The sequence below is a fragment of the Phaseolus vulgaris genome, chromosome 2 (genome assembly GCF_051622355.1).
Source record: "Phaseolus vulgaris cultivar YP4 chromosome 2, ASM5162235v1, whole genome shotgun sequence".
Classification (NCBI taxonomy): domain Eukaryota; kingdom Viridiplantae; phylum Streptophyta; class Magnoliopsida; order Fabales; family Fabaceae; genus Phaseolus; species Phaseolus vulgaris.
In genome coordinates this window covers 37,984,385-37,999,790 of record NC_143499.1, presented here as the reverse complement: position 1 = coordinate 37,999,790, position 15,406 = coordinate 37,984,385, and the positions used below count along the sequence as shown (strand labels likewise).

The 15,406-nt window shown below is 32.5% G+C and overlaps 2 protein-coding genes across 6 annotated transcripts; one reads left to right on the top strand and one right to left on the bottom strand.

Annotated features, from left to right (window-relative positions):
• The first annotated feature begins 204 nt into the window (after window positions 1-204).
• LOC137811836 (uncharacterized) lies at window positions 205-8,946 on the top strand. Its single transcript, XM_068613692.1, has 13 exons — window positions 205-656; window positions 1,418-1,491; window positions 1,781-1,864; window positions 2,022-2,102; window positions 3,912-3,992; window positions 4,473-4,565; window positions 4,903-5,082; window positions 5,210-5,277; window positions 6,363-6,414; window positions 6,899-6,952; window positions 7,035-7,121; window positions 8,019-8,085; window positions 8,437-8,946. Exons 1-13 carry the CDS (start codon window positions 515-517, stop codon window positions 8,526-8,528), a joined length of 1,155 nt encoding a protein of 384 aa, XP_068469793.1. The 5' UTR covers window positions 205-514; the 3' UTR covers window positions 8,529-8,946.
• Window positions 8,947-12,062: 3,116 nt separating this feature from the next.
• On the bottom strand, window positions 12,063-15,129 carry LOC137811835 (Polymerase/histidinol phosphatase-like protein). 5 transcript variants are annotated; one of them, XM_068613691.2, is made up of 5 exons: window positions 14,510-15,129; window positions 13,729-13,853; window positions 13,228-13,542; window positions 12,973-13,142; window positions 12,063-12,558 (listed from the first exon to the last, which is right to left on the bottom strand). In XM_068613691.2, exons 1-5 carry the CDS (start codon window positions 14,840-14,842, stop codon window positions 12,143-12,145), a joined length of 1,359 nt encoding a protein of 452 aa, XP_068469792.1. In that variant the 5' UTR covers window positions 14,843-15,129; the 3' UTR covers window positions 12,063-12,142. The 5 variants fall into 5 exon arrangements, with proteins under 5 accessions (XP_068469792.1, XP_090154866.1, XP_090154865.1 ...); XM_090298740.1 differs by having other exon boundaries at window positions 13,228-13,537; window positions 14,510-15,086; XM_090298739.1 differs by having other exon boundaries at window positions 13,729-13,831; window positions 14,510-15,083.
• Window positions 15,130-15,406: the final 277 nt, after the last annotated feature.

The following is a 15,406-nucleotide window of genomic DNA, read 5'->3' as shown; positions in this document are numbered from 1 at the left end:
AATATGAGCCCATAGTTTAAAATTTGATCTCAGTAATTGTGTGTATATACAAGTAAAAAGTTTGGTGAAATTTGTACCCATTAACAACTAATCTTCAAAGATTTGTGTTTTCACCAATGAAGCAAACATATTTTAAGAAACAAGAAAATTCAGTTAATACGGTATCTGTGGTTGTTAAACGTAAATTCAAAAAGTTTTTTTTTTATCCACTTTAGATAGCCCTAATCGGTTAAATATAGTTTTGAGAATTCATTTCCAAATTTAAAATGTTCAATTTTTACCAATCATTAGAAAATGTTTTTGAAAAATAAAAGGGGTTTTAGACGGCATGTTTGACTAAATTGACCTTGAATAAGAGGTCATATGATCCCGTGTTGCCTTCGGTCTTTCTTCATTCCTCAACAACCCATTCCTTCCCCACACGCCATTCTCCGGCCACCGTCGCTGACGGAGCGCCGTTCGTTGTATAATATTCTCGGAAAGGTGGGTACTTGCGAGGTTTCGGTGACTATCCATGGATAAAGTCTTCAACAAGCTCCGCAATTTGGACGCTTACCCGAAAGTCAATGAAGATTTTTACAGCCGGACGCTCGCCGGCGGCGTCGTCACCGTTGTTTCCGCCGCCGTCATGCTCTTCCTCTTCTTTTCCGAGCTAAGTATGGCTTGCATCTCCTGTTTTTATATTTCTTTTCCTTTAAATTTTTGTTGATTGTTGGAATTTTGATTTTTTTTTGTTGGCTGGTTGGGAAAGGTGGGAAATTTTAAAGTGGGGATTTGATTTTGTGGTGTTGAGAAAATTGTGTTTATTTGTGTCCTGTGCTTGACAATTTTTTTGCATTGAGCTGAATTTGAATTGTATTTTCATTGAGTGGTGAGGGAACTTAGGAATTAGGAAAGGTATTTTTTTTTTCATCCTCTTTCTCTTCCAAGCAATTTCCATGTTTATAATAAATTTATGGTTGATAGCTGAGAGTTCCAAGGCAATAAGGACCTAGATCCATTGATTCAATAATATTGATGACATGTTAAGGATTTCCGTAAAGGAGGGTTTGTTTGGCTTTGATTTGGGTGCACTGATTCATGTCACAGAGTATTGTGATAATATAACCCTGATATGTATGACACGAGTAATGTTCTAAATTATTGGCACAAATCAGTGATGGTCTAATGCTAATATCACACTTTTAAGTTTTATCCAGATAAGCTTATTTTCTGCAATTATTTTTTGATGGATATTTAACTCTTGGTAGTTTTATTTAGAGATAAAAGGAATAGACCCAGTCGTAGAAAAAAAATTGAGTGATTTTAAATGAGCGAGTTTGGCTTTTCTCTTAATCATTTACCTTGTTGCCTGCATATGTGACTATTATCTTTCCCATTAAACTTCAATAATGTTATCTGTTACCTTTGATTGCAGATTTATATCTCTACACAGTTACAGAGAGTACGCTTTTGGTGGATACTTCAAGAGGAGATACCTTGCATATCAATGTAATTATTGTTGTTATATTTGCAGTTTAACTTTTTATAGTTTTATTCAGATCTTCATATTCCTAGTACAATCTATGAATCATGTTATGATTCCTGGATAATACTATTTTGCAATAAATTAATGACTTTGGTGATTTACTGTCAATAAAACTTGTATAAGTACCATATTTCTTGTTTGATTGGCCTTGTATCTTCATACATCCTCTAAGTCTTCCAGCATTAGTGTTTTTAACATTGACTTTACCTTTTAATACTAAATTTTGACTTATTTTTTCCCTTTTAAATGCAGTTTGATGTCACTTTTCCTGCTGTTCGATGTTCAATACTCAGTTTAGATGCAATGGATATTAGTGGGGAGCAGCACCTTGACATAGTATGTTCTGCTTAAATTAGCTTTTTATCAAATAATTTTCAGTTCCTGTAATTGTAGCTGCATATTTATGCGTCTTTATCTATCATTCCCCAAGTCTCATGGTCATACCATTGTTAGTTATTAATTATTATTCACACTGCACTATTTCTATTTGCAGCGACATAATATAGTGAAGAAAAGAATTGATGCTAATGGTAATGTGATTGAAGAGAGGAAGGATGGAATTGGTGCGCCAAAGGTTAGCTGAAATACCTTGGCTCTTTTTTACTGCATAATGGTTGCTTGCTTCGTGTTTACGGTGGAATTTGATCTATTTTACTCTTAACATCCCTTTACACTATTTATGATTTACTTTTAAAGGTAGCAACATACATCTTTAGTGCAATGTTCAAATGAATGCAGCTTCAAACTAAGGAGTTCTTTAAATGTACCAATTTTTAGTTCACTAAAAAAGTAGTGCTTATTGGTGTGATTGCAAGGTACCTACAAAACTGAAAGACAAGTTTTATTCCACAACTACACGTCTAGCTATACTGTATGGTAGTGAATGCCAGGCTTTAAAAGGACAGCATGAGAAAAAGGTGGGAATAGCAGAAATGAGAATGTTAAGATGGATGTGTGGTCATACAAGAAAGGATATGAAACGACTCTATACAAGGAAAGATTGGTGTAACACCCATTGAGGGACCAAAAAGGACATTTGAGGAAATCATTGGGGGATCTTAAGCTAAATAATGTTCTTGAAGCTTTAGTTTAACTGAATTGAGTGGTGTGGTCTATTTAGCCGACCTCACGTAATGGGTTAAGGCTTTGTTGTTGTTTTATAGTAGTGAATATTAGGGTTTTAAAAGAAAAGTATAGTCGAGAACAGAATGTTGAGCTAAATGAGTGGATATAAAAGAAAGGAGGAAATTGGGAGAAAGTTGGAGTAAGAAGATGACTAAACTTAGCTGAAGGTGGTTTGGAAATGTGGGAAAAGTTAATCAAATGGAAGATAGTTCAGCTAAAACTTATAAAGGATGATTGATGATAACTTTAGGAGAAATGATGATAAAAGATTGAACTCTAAGATTTTATTGAAAATTTAGATTTTGGCAGATCCAAAGCTCTGCTGTGAGATAAGGCTACCTTATTTAATATTTTGTTGTATTTTAATACAAATTAAGAGGAATTATTGTGAATAGAAATGCTAGCCTGAAACACTTTCACTCTTTTGTAGTATTAGAGAACCATGTTAGCTATGACTTAATATTGCACTGAGCTGCTTGGAAATGAAAGGCTTTGCGCTTGTGTTTCTTATATTTATAGGGATGACTAGTAGAATAGAGGTTTTGGCCAGTTAGATTCTTCATGTTAGCTATCATCTTTGTTATATTCAGATATTTAATGTGAAAGTACTTTAAAATAAATATAAGCTTGTTACTCAAGGCAGGAATGGAATATGGATGATAGCATGATTGGTGCTTGTCAAGGAATGAAGCTCTTACAGACTTTTATGTGGGATCTTGAGTGTCTGCCTGCAAAAAGAACCTTTAGACTGGATGGTTGTAATGTAATTGGTAATTCATTGTTCAAAAAAGACTCTTATTACTTGGACTGGAGTTTGGCATTGTTTTTCTGAGTCTCTATGGTCATTTTTCTTGTTGGTTGCTTTTCCAGCATTATGTTTGTTCTCCCCAGTCAATAATGTCATTTTTACTGCTCAGTGGTTATAGGAAGTATAAGGTTCTCTAGTTTGAATTGTTTTATAATTTGATTTTGATCTGTGTTATTATACACAGTAATGAGTTGTTTATATTTGTATTCGATCACCTGTTGTGTTTGCCTTGATGAAATTTTCTTTTTGGATCTTGGTTGCCTCTTCAATTCATTACCAATGATGATTGGCATAAAGTAAAGTCAACTGTTGTAAATGTCTTTATACCCCTTGTTTCTACTAAATTTTTATGTTTGTCATGTGGAAGACAAAGGGATTTTGAAGACAAATGTCAGAATTCATGTATAATGAATTTTCATTTTTGTTTCCTGTACATCTTTCCTAATGCAGATTGAGAGACCCTTACAGAAACATGGTGGCAGACTTGGACATGATGAGAAGTATTGTGGTTCATGTTTTGGTGCAGAAGAGGTACCTTTTGACCATTTAATATACTTACAGTAGCTCAAGTTTTCTTATAATTTTGTAACTATCGTAACATGTTTTGGTGTCATTGTGGGGACTGTCAAGGCTTTGATGTTCTATAGAATTTTTTTAAAAATTGCATTAAGGATTTAAGGCTTTTAGGAAAAAAGAAGGTAGAAATTAGGTATCAAGGCTTTGAAGTTAAAATTGATTATTATTAAGAAGTAGATTTTAAACCTAACTCAATCTTATAGAATCGGCTTATAAGGTGAGATTTGCACTCATATTATGAAATGCTTTAATCTCTAGCCGATGTGAGATATCTAATAATTATAATTGATGCTTCATTTGAGTAGTTCAATATGCTGTCTAAACTTATGATTTACTGTGTATTTGTACACTTTCATGTCAGTGCAAATTATACTTTCCAATTGTTTAATAATTTCTTTTATGTCTATGGTTTCTCTCTTGCTCATTCTCATGCAGACAGATGAACAATGTTGTAATTCCTGTGAAGAAGTGCGTGAAGCATATAGGAAAAAGGGCTGGGCTCTGTCAAATATGGATTTGATTGATCAGGTTGGCTTGATACTGTCTTTCTATCACAATAAACACTGGAATTTTCTGTGGATTCAAATGCACACTTGTGAGGCTTTACATGTTTTATGTATATTGATGCTGAAGAACATTTATTATAATTTATGAAAACTTCCGGATGCAATGAGGAAGCTAACAGCAATGAGAAGGCTCCCTGTGTCTTATTCTATAGATCCTTGATTCATTATTTAGCGTGTTTCAGAGTTCGTGGCTGAATGAAATCCAACATTTGTGTTAATTATACTGGATTTGTGTACTTTGTCCTCATGTTTGAATTTGTAGGCGGTATATTGCATTCTGATGCTTGGTTTTGTTTTAGTGTCAAAGAGAAGGTTATGTGCAAAGGGTAAAGGATGAAGAAGGTGAAGGATGCAATATTCAAGGATCTCTTGAAGTCAATAAAGTGGCAGGAAATTTTCATTTTGCGACTGGGAAAAGCTTTCTTCAGTCTGCTATATTTCTGGCTGATCTGCTTGCTTTACAAGATAATCATTATAATGTAAGACTGAACTATTTTTTTATTATCCGTTGCCTGAATTAAGTATTGTATTTTGAAAACTTTGATATATTTTTTATGATTTCCCTTTCCTTGTAATCTCGTGGTTGATTTTCAAAATATGATGCAGATAAGCCATCGGATCAACAAATTAAGTTTTGGTCACCATTTCCCTGGATTGGTAAATCCTCTTGATGGGTAATTTTCTTCTCCAGCAGATGCCTTTATTTTCTGGTGTCAAGGATGGCACATGGGCATGTGTTTTCACATACTGAGATTTGTAAATTTGAATCTAATGCTATAGAATGAGATTCTAAAGTAAATTACTTTCCTCTCTATTATTAAAACTTAATCAAGTTTCCATTATATTAGTTAAAACACTTTGACTTGTAAAACACTATAGTTTGTTTTCAGTTTTCACTGTGAAGCATTGTTTCCTTGCATTGCAATTTGCAAGGCACTAAAATGAGATGTAAATGTTTTCTCATTCTCCCAGATGACCTTTTGAAATCTTAAAAAATAATAAACAACCAGATTGTAACAGATTTGATGACTAAGCCATAACATCACGTATAAGGTAGGCCAGATGTCATTTGTTTGTTACCCTTGTTCAGCTGTGTTGTTGAGAACAAGGAAGCATGCAAATGTTTGGAGATGAACCTTTCACTCGGCTATTGAATAAATGTGTTTTTCCCATTCTCTCCAACATATAGAGCTGAAACCAGGGTAACAGGCTTTTGATTGTAAAACATCCATTGGCTTATAAGTTATAACTGCACTACAACTATTATTCTTATTGTCTTGAAATTGTAACCTCTGACTTTTGTATTGGTTTCAATAGAGTACGTTTGTATTGAAAATGCAAAATACAATCGAAGGGGAGAGAACTCTTAATTATGATGTACCTAATAAAATTTGAAGTAACTATTGCCCACTCATGTGCAATACATTTTAAGGACCAACTCTACCTAAGAGTTAAGCTGTTAGGTAAAGGTTTAAGATTGGTTTTATATCTACAATACACATACATTCAGACTTCAATTTTCATATTTTGCTACAATGAAGCCTTGCAATGAACTTTTTTTGAAGAAGCAGCAAATTGTTAATTTATTTTTCCCTTTCTTTACTCTCTGAGCATTTAATTTTACCATGATTGCAAAGTTATTTTGTCATGTATTATACTCATTAAATGATAGCCTTTTAAAAAAATCGTGACAAAATTTTTCTTCCCTTAACCATTTGAAAGTCTTCTAATTTTTTTTTCTCCTTCTAATCCTTTGCAGGGTAAAGTGGGTGCAAGGACCAACTCATGGCATGTACCAGTATTTCATAAAGGTTAGTGATATCAGGGAATATATTCCTAATTAAAGATTTTGTTTGAACGTTAAGTTTATCAAGTGATTGCTCAATGATGATGTTAAATCCAATTAATTTATTTGACTATTATGTCACATTTTTTTGTTGTACTGATACTTTTGTGGAAACTTACCAACTATCAAGTTTTCATAATGATAATGAACTCATTACTATTATGGATCTGTATTATGTTATTATCATTATCTCTTGTAGGTGCACTTCTTAAACGATGATATTGCATTTTTTATGTTTTCTTTTTTCTTTTAGTATACTGTATTTACAAACTTTAGTCTATTCTAGTATTTGTCTTGCCAAAGCTACGAGAGAACCAGCAAAAACGTTTTGAATATTTGCTTCAAATTATTGCATCATTTATGCTTTCTTCTAACTGCTTGAATATTGTGCATGCTATTATGCTCTAGCTTGATGCTTGTTTGGGCACGTGTCTTTGTCCTCATTGCAGGTGGTCCCTACAATATACACAGACATCAGAGGTCGTGTTATCCATTCAAATCAGGTATTGTTAATACTATGAACATGCTGTCATTTCACGATTCATTGGATAATATCTACTTAACATAATAAATGTTATTGCACAGTATTCCGTGACTGAGCATTTCAAGAGTTCAGAATTGGGTGTTGCAGTTCCTGGAGTTTTCTTCTTTTATGACATATCCCCAATTAAGGTAAAATTGCCCAATTTTGCTAGCAAATTGCATATAATGTTGATGTTTTTTCTTCTTCCCTTGACTGCACTTGAAGTTTGTATTTTTCTTCTTTAGTTTCATACAGCCAGCATGCATTAGTCTCAGTTTTTCCTGTAAGATAACCTTTTAAACATTTCCTCATACAGTGAATGGATATTGGGCAGGCACATTTCACTGTTAAGCCTTATCCATCTCCATTGTAATCTAATACAAAATCAATACTTAAACTTAAAAATTTTGGAGTAACTAGATCTCTAAAACCTCACAAACCGAAGATAATTTTATCAAAATCTTCTCACTATGTAGAACAACTTGAAAACACCCGTAGGGTGTAAGTGTAGGGAAATAGGAAGAAAATGCAAGATTTTGTATTTAGCTAGTGATTGTTCAGGTTTGTTTCTAGAGGTGCGAAGTTGTTACATTGATAGGATGACCTGGATGAAAATCTCAGTGGAATATGTTCACAGGATGAAAATAACGTGCAGTGTCTTTGTGTAGACACGATTATCACTGCCCGAGTCCAATGGTTCTTTAAAATGCTGCGAAATAAGAGCACTTGCACAAGTCAAAACTTCATTTTTTCATTGTACATAATTTGCCAACGGTATCAGTTTCTTGAACCTAAGATACTGATTAAACATATTATTCTGGTTTTGCGTTATCAATGAGTGCAAGATATTCAGAGTCACTTTGTGGCTCTGACTGAATTCAGATATATTGAGGATTGTGTGATCCCTCTCCTCCTACTTTAGTGATAATTTTAAGGTGGCACAGAGTTATTGTTGAACCCAACTTCATAGTTCTGTTGAAGCATATTGTAGTGCAAGTTAAAGAAGATGTGCATTGGATCTTAAATTGATATGTTTTATGTTGCAGGTCAACTTTAAAGAGGAACACATTCCATTCTTACATTTCCTAACCAATGTTTGTGCAATTATTGGAGGTAATTCCTTGTTCTTTCTATCATATCCTGCCTGGGAAAGATAACAGTGAAAAATTAATTTCGAATAAACTTTTGTCATATGATTAAAAGTTATGAACTTTTGGACCAATCATTTTAAAAGTTATATCTAAAATGATTTCTGATTAGTAGACGGCATAAGTATCTTTACAATAACACAATGTATCAAAATTAAGCTCTAAATGAAAATAGTGTAATTTGTAGCCAGCCTGAACTAGGAATAGTAGCACTTAATGTTTTTGCTATTCATAATCCACTTGTCCTTTACATTAGGGACGTCTATGTTTTCATGTTACCCAACTGATTAAAATTTAATCTGAACCTTTCTGGCAGGTATATTTACCGTTGCAGGGATCATAGATTCATCAATATATTATGGTCAGAGAACAATCAAAAAGAAGATGGAGATTGGAAAATATACATGATTTGGTCACATTCTGCATGAGTGCTCAAATTTCCTAATTGAGTCTTCTTTTGACGTACTTGGTTGGGTGGTGCATTGAGTATAGTTTATAATGTGGCAGCATATGCACATGATGCCAAGGGTTAAGCAGAGCTGTAGATTCAGTTGATGCATGAAATGTATTTTTGGATCATGATTTTTCATTCAGATGTAGCAATTTCATTTCAGTTGCTATTTTGATGGCTTTTTAATATTACAGGATGAAGATGAGGAATGCAGAGAGTTTATTGGGATCTTTTAGATATTTTTCCTGCATAGTACATGAAATGGTTGATTATGCATAACATACGGTTCTTGTATTGCTAGCACAACTACGTTGTAATCTTTGCCAATATTTTCATTGAACTGAAGAATTTGAAACTGTTGAGTTAGGATTTTAATCTTTTCTCCCTTTTCCTAACTACTTTGTTATTGTTCATGATTCTAGGGCAGCAATGCTATTTGATACGAATGAGAAATGTTTCAAATGCTTCTTATACCAAGCAACTATCTCATATAAATTTTTACTTAATTATATTTATAGTCTATTTAGTTTAGATTGTGAATGCTTGTTACTTCAATTTTATAGGTTAATTTAAGTTTCTCCATTCTTTAAAATTAGTCAACTTCCATCTATCCATTTTTAATTAAGATAAATTGTAAATTAAATTAATTAAGAAAGTTTCAATCTTGCTCAAAGTTTACCGATTAAAACGACAATATTTACTTGAATAAAAAAAAGTTCGGAAAAATCCTATAAACGTAGATTTTAATTTAACATCATTTTTTTTAATAAAATAGTTTACTTCTAAACACTTAAAAATTATTCCGTGCTTTATAACTATTGTAAATTTCTAAATAATTTAATAGAAAATAATAGATTGAGTATTTTAGGGTGGAGGAAATAGATAATAGAATCAGAATTAACATAATTTTAAAATAAAGAGAATTTTAATAAATTCAATTATGTTATAGTTTATTTAAAATTTGAAATTACTGTTTCTAATCTTTATATAATAAGGGGAATTTAGTTTTAGTCTTGTTAAATATTTTCTTTGATTTTTACCGCTCTAAAACTTGAAATCATAAGTTTTGTTACTTAATATTTATTTTAAAATTAACAAATAACGTTTACTTTATATATTTTAAAGAAATTTAAAAATTCACATATTCACATTTTATCATAAATATTAGTAGTTGCCACTTATAACTTTATCTTTAGCTCAACACAAATAATTAATTAGTGTAGGATATAATTTTTAATTTAAGAGGGGGTGAAAAATGATTTTTTTTTCTTACAAATACCTAAATCAAATTCACCACTAATCCTATTTAAGTCATTTAAAAAATGAGTATTTAAGAATTTAAAAATCAGTGAAAAAAAAATGTAAATAGCAGCAAATATATTTAGGGTTTTCCAATAAAGTTAACTTCTCACTTTCATATTGCACACTGCAACTTTAATTATCATTAATTAAAATATTGAAATGCTTCCAATAATCTTTATTTGGACAACTAGATTCTGATCTTTAGACATGATATAATGTAAGATTGTTGTTTGGATTTGTGATTCAATGCAATGAGATAGTTTTTATTTGATTCTAAATTTAAGTTATGTTTTATTTGCTTGTAAACATAATAAAATGTCCCTGTTTTTGAAGGATTTAATACATGACTCTGTTATTTGACTTACTAATTCAACTGTTATGATGTAACTAAATGAGATTGTAGAACACAAAAGTTTCATTTCAACATCCATCTAATATATTAATGTAAGTAGATATAATTTTATAATTATATAAATCAGACAAGTCTAATACTTTATTGATAATGATTTTCACAAAATGTATAGTTTATATTACTGAATTAAATTATAGTTCCTAAGAGAACATGAGTCAATAAAATATTTTATCCTTCTCTAAATAGAAAGATAACTAACCTTTAATCATAATATAATATTAGGTCATACCATAACTTCAACACAAGATTGATAATTGAATTTGACCAAATAAGTAGACATTTTGTGATATTTCTAAACTCTAAATTTTATCATCTGCTAATTAACGAGCTCATCTAGATAAATATCTCAGGTTATACATTCTATTCTAAGAAAATAAAATATACTAAACCATTTTAATTAAAAAAAAATCTAATATTCTCCCACTTTGTTGATTGAGTTTTATTTATTTTTTGAAATTTATTTATCCTCTTTGTATAATGATAAAGATATTCTTAAATTATCTAAGTTAAATCATGTTAATACGAGTCCATTCACATTAGCATCACTAAACATAGTACGAGTTTGCAATTTTTTATATGAAAATGTCTTTAACTTTTCGTCTAACTTTATCATAAACTAAAACTCTGCCATATATAGTTATGATATTCCATCATTTAAGAAGATTATTAATCATTCAATTTATAATATCGATCCGAAGGTGTTATTGTTTATTGTGATCTCTTACTACTAGGTTTAATCCAATAAATAAATAAATACAAGGTGATTTCGAAAATACAAATTTGATCACTTATAAACTAATTGAATTTGTAAAAATAAATATACAAAGGCATGCATTCAAATATATTTTAGAGAAATAAAATACACCAAACCATAGAAGACCACAAAATATTCTAACGTAACATGCCAACAAATCTATAAGTATCCTTCAACTATTATTAATTCTAAGGGATACATGATGTGTTTAAATTTTATACCAAAATTCCTAGTTATAATCTTTAATCCTTAATGTTAAAAGGACATGCCATTTAAATATTTTATTTTATTTTTTTTACTTTTTTTTACTATAAAACATGGGCTAACGTTTATATTTTAAGTTGTTGATTTTCTTTTTTATCGATAGCAAAATGTCGCAAGAAAATATTTATTCCTTTAAAGTCGAACATTCTCTATTTATAGTTAAGGAAAAATCTATCTTTAAATATCTTTCCGAAAAGATAATTGGTTTTTTTTACGTTTTCAACAAAGTGGGTTAGAAAAAATAATTATAATTTATTATAGTTAATCACAATTTCTTCACGTGTCATGTAAGATTCATCTAAGAATCTCAATCTTTTATGTAACCTAAATACTAAAAAAATATGATTTTTTTTTCACCCTCACTTTCATGAATTAGTAGTTTTGCTTTTCTTTTTGGTGCTCAACAATGGCTAGCACTTCATCTTGTGATCATCTTCTGCTCCTACAAGCTCCCTTTTAGAAACTACAACGACCAATAAACTACTGGACCAGCTATTCGTAATTTTTTTAAATGTCTTCTTTCGAACTGATTCAAATTTTGATCACTTGCTGCTCTCGTATTCATTAAAAGCTCACACAAACTATTCAGAATAAGAAGCCTCCTGTTTCAACTTTCGTACATACAATCTTTTTTTGACAAATTTGCATTAAGAAAAAGAAAAATACATCAGTGATAGAAGATAAAACAAGCAATAATATGGGGAATGTTTGCTCAATGATCATGGAAAATTTTCAAAAGAATCAATAGACAAATTGAACTTGACTAACAAAATTATATTAAGATTAACTAACAACAATAATGGGAATGATTAGTGTGGCATACACAAGTTACACAACTACTATTTAGTCTCTAAGAGAACCTGAATTCCTTCCTGATTAACTGAACCATTGGAAAGCTTTAACTTGATAGCTTCAAACTCAGCATTTTGCATCTCCTGGCTAGACAACCAGAGAGGTAAACAATGATCAATCAAGTCCTGTCCACAACTCAAGGGTGAAGCTCCCTTTAAAATGCGGGTTGTCCCAAACCTTGTAATTGTTGCTAGGTTAGAATCAGAGGGTTCCTCAGCATAACACTCTATTATCTCCCTGATGGCATTGCACCAGATAGGTCGAGCTACCTTAAGGAAGTCATGCAACACTAGTACAGGAAGGTTCACACTTCCCAGCTCAGATTCATTGTGCCCTCCTCTCCCATGATAGTCTGACCCTCCAATCTTTAAAAGCCCATAAGCATCAGCCAAGTCACTATATGCTGCAAACCAAGACCAAGAATTAACATGCAAGACTTTACTAGGATTTTGTTTCTATTTGTACCTGATCATATGATTCCCATCACACAACTGTGACCTCGTGAAATGCAGTTTGTTAAATGAATGCTTTCAGTGTTCATACTGTTTGTCTTATGATTAGATGTGGATAATCTTGTCAGTTAGACTACAATTTAATGTGCTAACACCAAAGTTGACAGTGATGAGTTTTTCTCTCCCATAGTGGAATTAACTTTACACAAGGTAGTTCAGATGATGAAAACAGTGGAATAGGGCAAGTGGGAGGTGTGGTTGGAAAGAACTGTTTTGGAGTATATCTGAATAATCCTAAACTATGCAACAACATCATTTTAATGATCAAGCAAATGAGAAAAGTTTTGTACAGAGCATGCATGTACCTGCCAGCTTTCCATCACTTTTGTGGACCTCCATCCCATGAAGACCAGCTTCTTTTAACCTCCTGACTATGGGAACTGGATGTTTTAATGCCCATGGATGAGCCAGAACAGCAACACCCCCAGTATGACAAATCATTTTTACTGCTTCCTCCGCCAGAGGCTCACTTCCCCTGAAACACAATGTTAACATCCTTAACCATTTTCCCTAACCACACAAATAGTAACAACCTACAAGACCAAACAATGCAATATTACTTGGAGTAAGCGGGTCCCCCATCGAAAAGATACCGAGCAAAGGCTTGTCTAAGATTTTCTACACAACCTGCCTCAACCATGGCCCGGGCCACATGAAGTCTTCCAGGGGCAACCCCCTTGCCAGCAATCCTGCAAACATGCTCCCATTTAAGAGGCAATTTGAGCTTGTTCAGTTTTAAGACAATGTTCTTTGCACGAAGAAAACGTCCATCCCTTATATTCGATAGAAACTTGTCCAGCTCCTCAAACCTTGATGGTCCAATACTGCTGTAATATGCTAAAATGTGAACTGGTTCCTCTAATTCAGAGTCTCCCCTGCCAGTGGATTTGCATGTATTAGACGTGATGTAGATATTAAGCTTTAATTGATTTTCACAATTTAAGTTTATAATTTTTCTTCTTTCCATCTCTTTATAGAGGGAAGAGAAGAGACAAAATAACATAAGTGTAAATTCAATTAACAAGCATCAAGAATATGTGATATTTAAAAATAAAAATTACCTTGGAGAAAATATGGAACTAATTTCAACACCTGGGATAATCTTGATGCCATATTTCCGAGCTGACTCTACAGCTTCAGGAATGCCTGCCATAGTGTCATGATCTGTCAGAGCAAGAACTTTCACCTGTTATGAGTAAATAATATTAATTAAAAAAGAGCCTACCACTAAAAAGGGTAACCCTATGAACACCAGGGGATCCCTTAGGCAATCCTCTTTCACTATCATGGGCAAACAGGAATTTTGAATTAACTGAAAAAACTCAATCCATAAACAAACTGCATTGGCCTTAAATTTCAGTTGACTTTCTATGAGCCATACCATCTCTCAAGTATCCTCATTAAATAAACAAAGGGATATTTAGAAAGCATATTGGTTGAAGATGCCCATATTTCAAGAAAATCTCAGATAATATATAAATACTAATCCATGTTCTGACTCTGATTCTTTGGTTTGGGGGATAATACCAAAATGAAAAGTTTGTGCAAAAGACAACAAGAGAGAGCAACCTAACTCTCATCTGTCAGGACACTAACAAACTCACAACACAAACTCACATTCATCTGACTTCATTCTAATATCTAGTCTTATTTCTGCTTATGAACAATAACTACCTTGAAATAAATCCAATAGGAAGGTAACTAACTGCTTTGGAAGTTTGTTCCAAAAGACACTTCCCAATCACACTCAAGCAAGTTAGTATAAAATAAAATAAATAAAAAACACAACTTTGTATGATTAAAAAAAAAGATCTGAAAAGTGAGACGAAGATTGAAACTTACGCCATTGATGTGAGCTCTCTCAATAACCTTGGAAGGGGAGAAGAAGCCATCACTGAATTTGGAGTGTGAATGCAATTCAAAGACGAGTTTCTCCCCACCTCTTCCCACAGGCTTCTGCACCCCAAAATCATCGACAACACAGGAAGCAGCAGAAGGAGAAGAAGATGATGATGAAGCAGAAGGGTGATCCAAAAATACCCAGTCACTGACGAACTTGAAGGCGAGAAGCTGGTCGTGGGTCATCTTCTTCTTGGTGCGACCCCTGTTCTTGTTCTTCTTCTTATTCTTCTTGTTAGAAGTGGGTGTGGCCTGAATCACGCACCCATCTCCCATGAGTGACAATGGCGACGAAAGGAGTAAAATTTGAAGGAAAAAATTGGTTCTTTGTTAGGCCACGAGGTAGGGAGAGTGAATTGTTAGGGTATATGACATGAAAGTAACATAATGAGTGAAGAGAGAGAGAAGGGTGTGGGGCTATGTAGGCGTGGAGATAGAGGAGAGGGCAGGGGTTACTTACCCTTAAATCCAAGGGCAGTCTTCAGGTCACAGGTGTCCTCCTCCTTAGCCCTTCGGTGTCTATGCTCAGACAGGTGTACCCCAATAGTTATACTCTGTTTTCTGTCATGCACTCTTTTTTTCTTTTTCTTTTAATAAATATGTATTTTGCTTTTTAAACCTGTGAATTGCAATTTAATTATTGAAACTTTTAAGATTACATATATTAAAAGTGGAAAATTAAGATTTATGCATAGTTTATCATTGATTATAGTAATATTAATGAATAAAAGTGTTTTTTAAGGAATCATACATAATATAACCAAAATCCTAAACCAGTTCTGCTTACAAAATATGAAATAAAATTTAAAAATTAATCTACATTAAAATTATGCAATACAT

What these genes read in the sequence shown, in the direction of transcription:
- LOC137811836 (XM_068613692.1), top strand. Translation starts at nt 515, where the DNA reads ATGGATAAAGTCTTCAACAAGCTCCGCAATTTGGACGCTTACCCGAAA. An exon ending in CCTCTTCTTTTCCGAGCTAA is followed by an intron (nt 657 to 1,417) that starts GTATGGCTTGCA and finishes CTTTGATTGCAG; the next exon opens with ATTTATATCTCTACACAGTT. An exon ending in GGGAGCAGCACCTTGACATA is followed by an intron (nt 1,865 to 2,021) that starts GTATGTTCTGCT and finishes TTCTATTTGCAG; the next exon opens with CGACATAATATAGTGAAGAA.
- LOC137811835 (XM_068613691.2), bottom strand. Translation starts at nt 14,842, where the DNA reads ATGGGAGATGGGTGCGTGATTCAGGCCACACCCACTTCTAACAAGAAG. An exon ending in AGAGAGCTCACATCAATGGC is followed by an intron (nt 13,854 to 14,509) that starts GTAAGTTTCAAT and finishes TACTCATAACAG; the next exon opens with GTGAAAGTTCTTGCTCTGAC. An exon ending in AGTTCCATATTTTCTCCAAG is followed by an intron (nt 13,543 to 13,728) that starts GTAATTTTTATT and finishes ATCCACTGGCAG; the next exon opens with GGGAGACTCTGAATTAGAGG.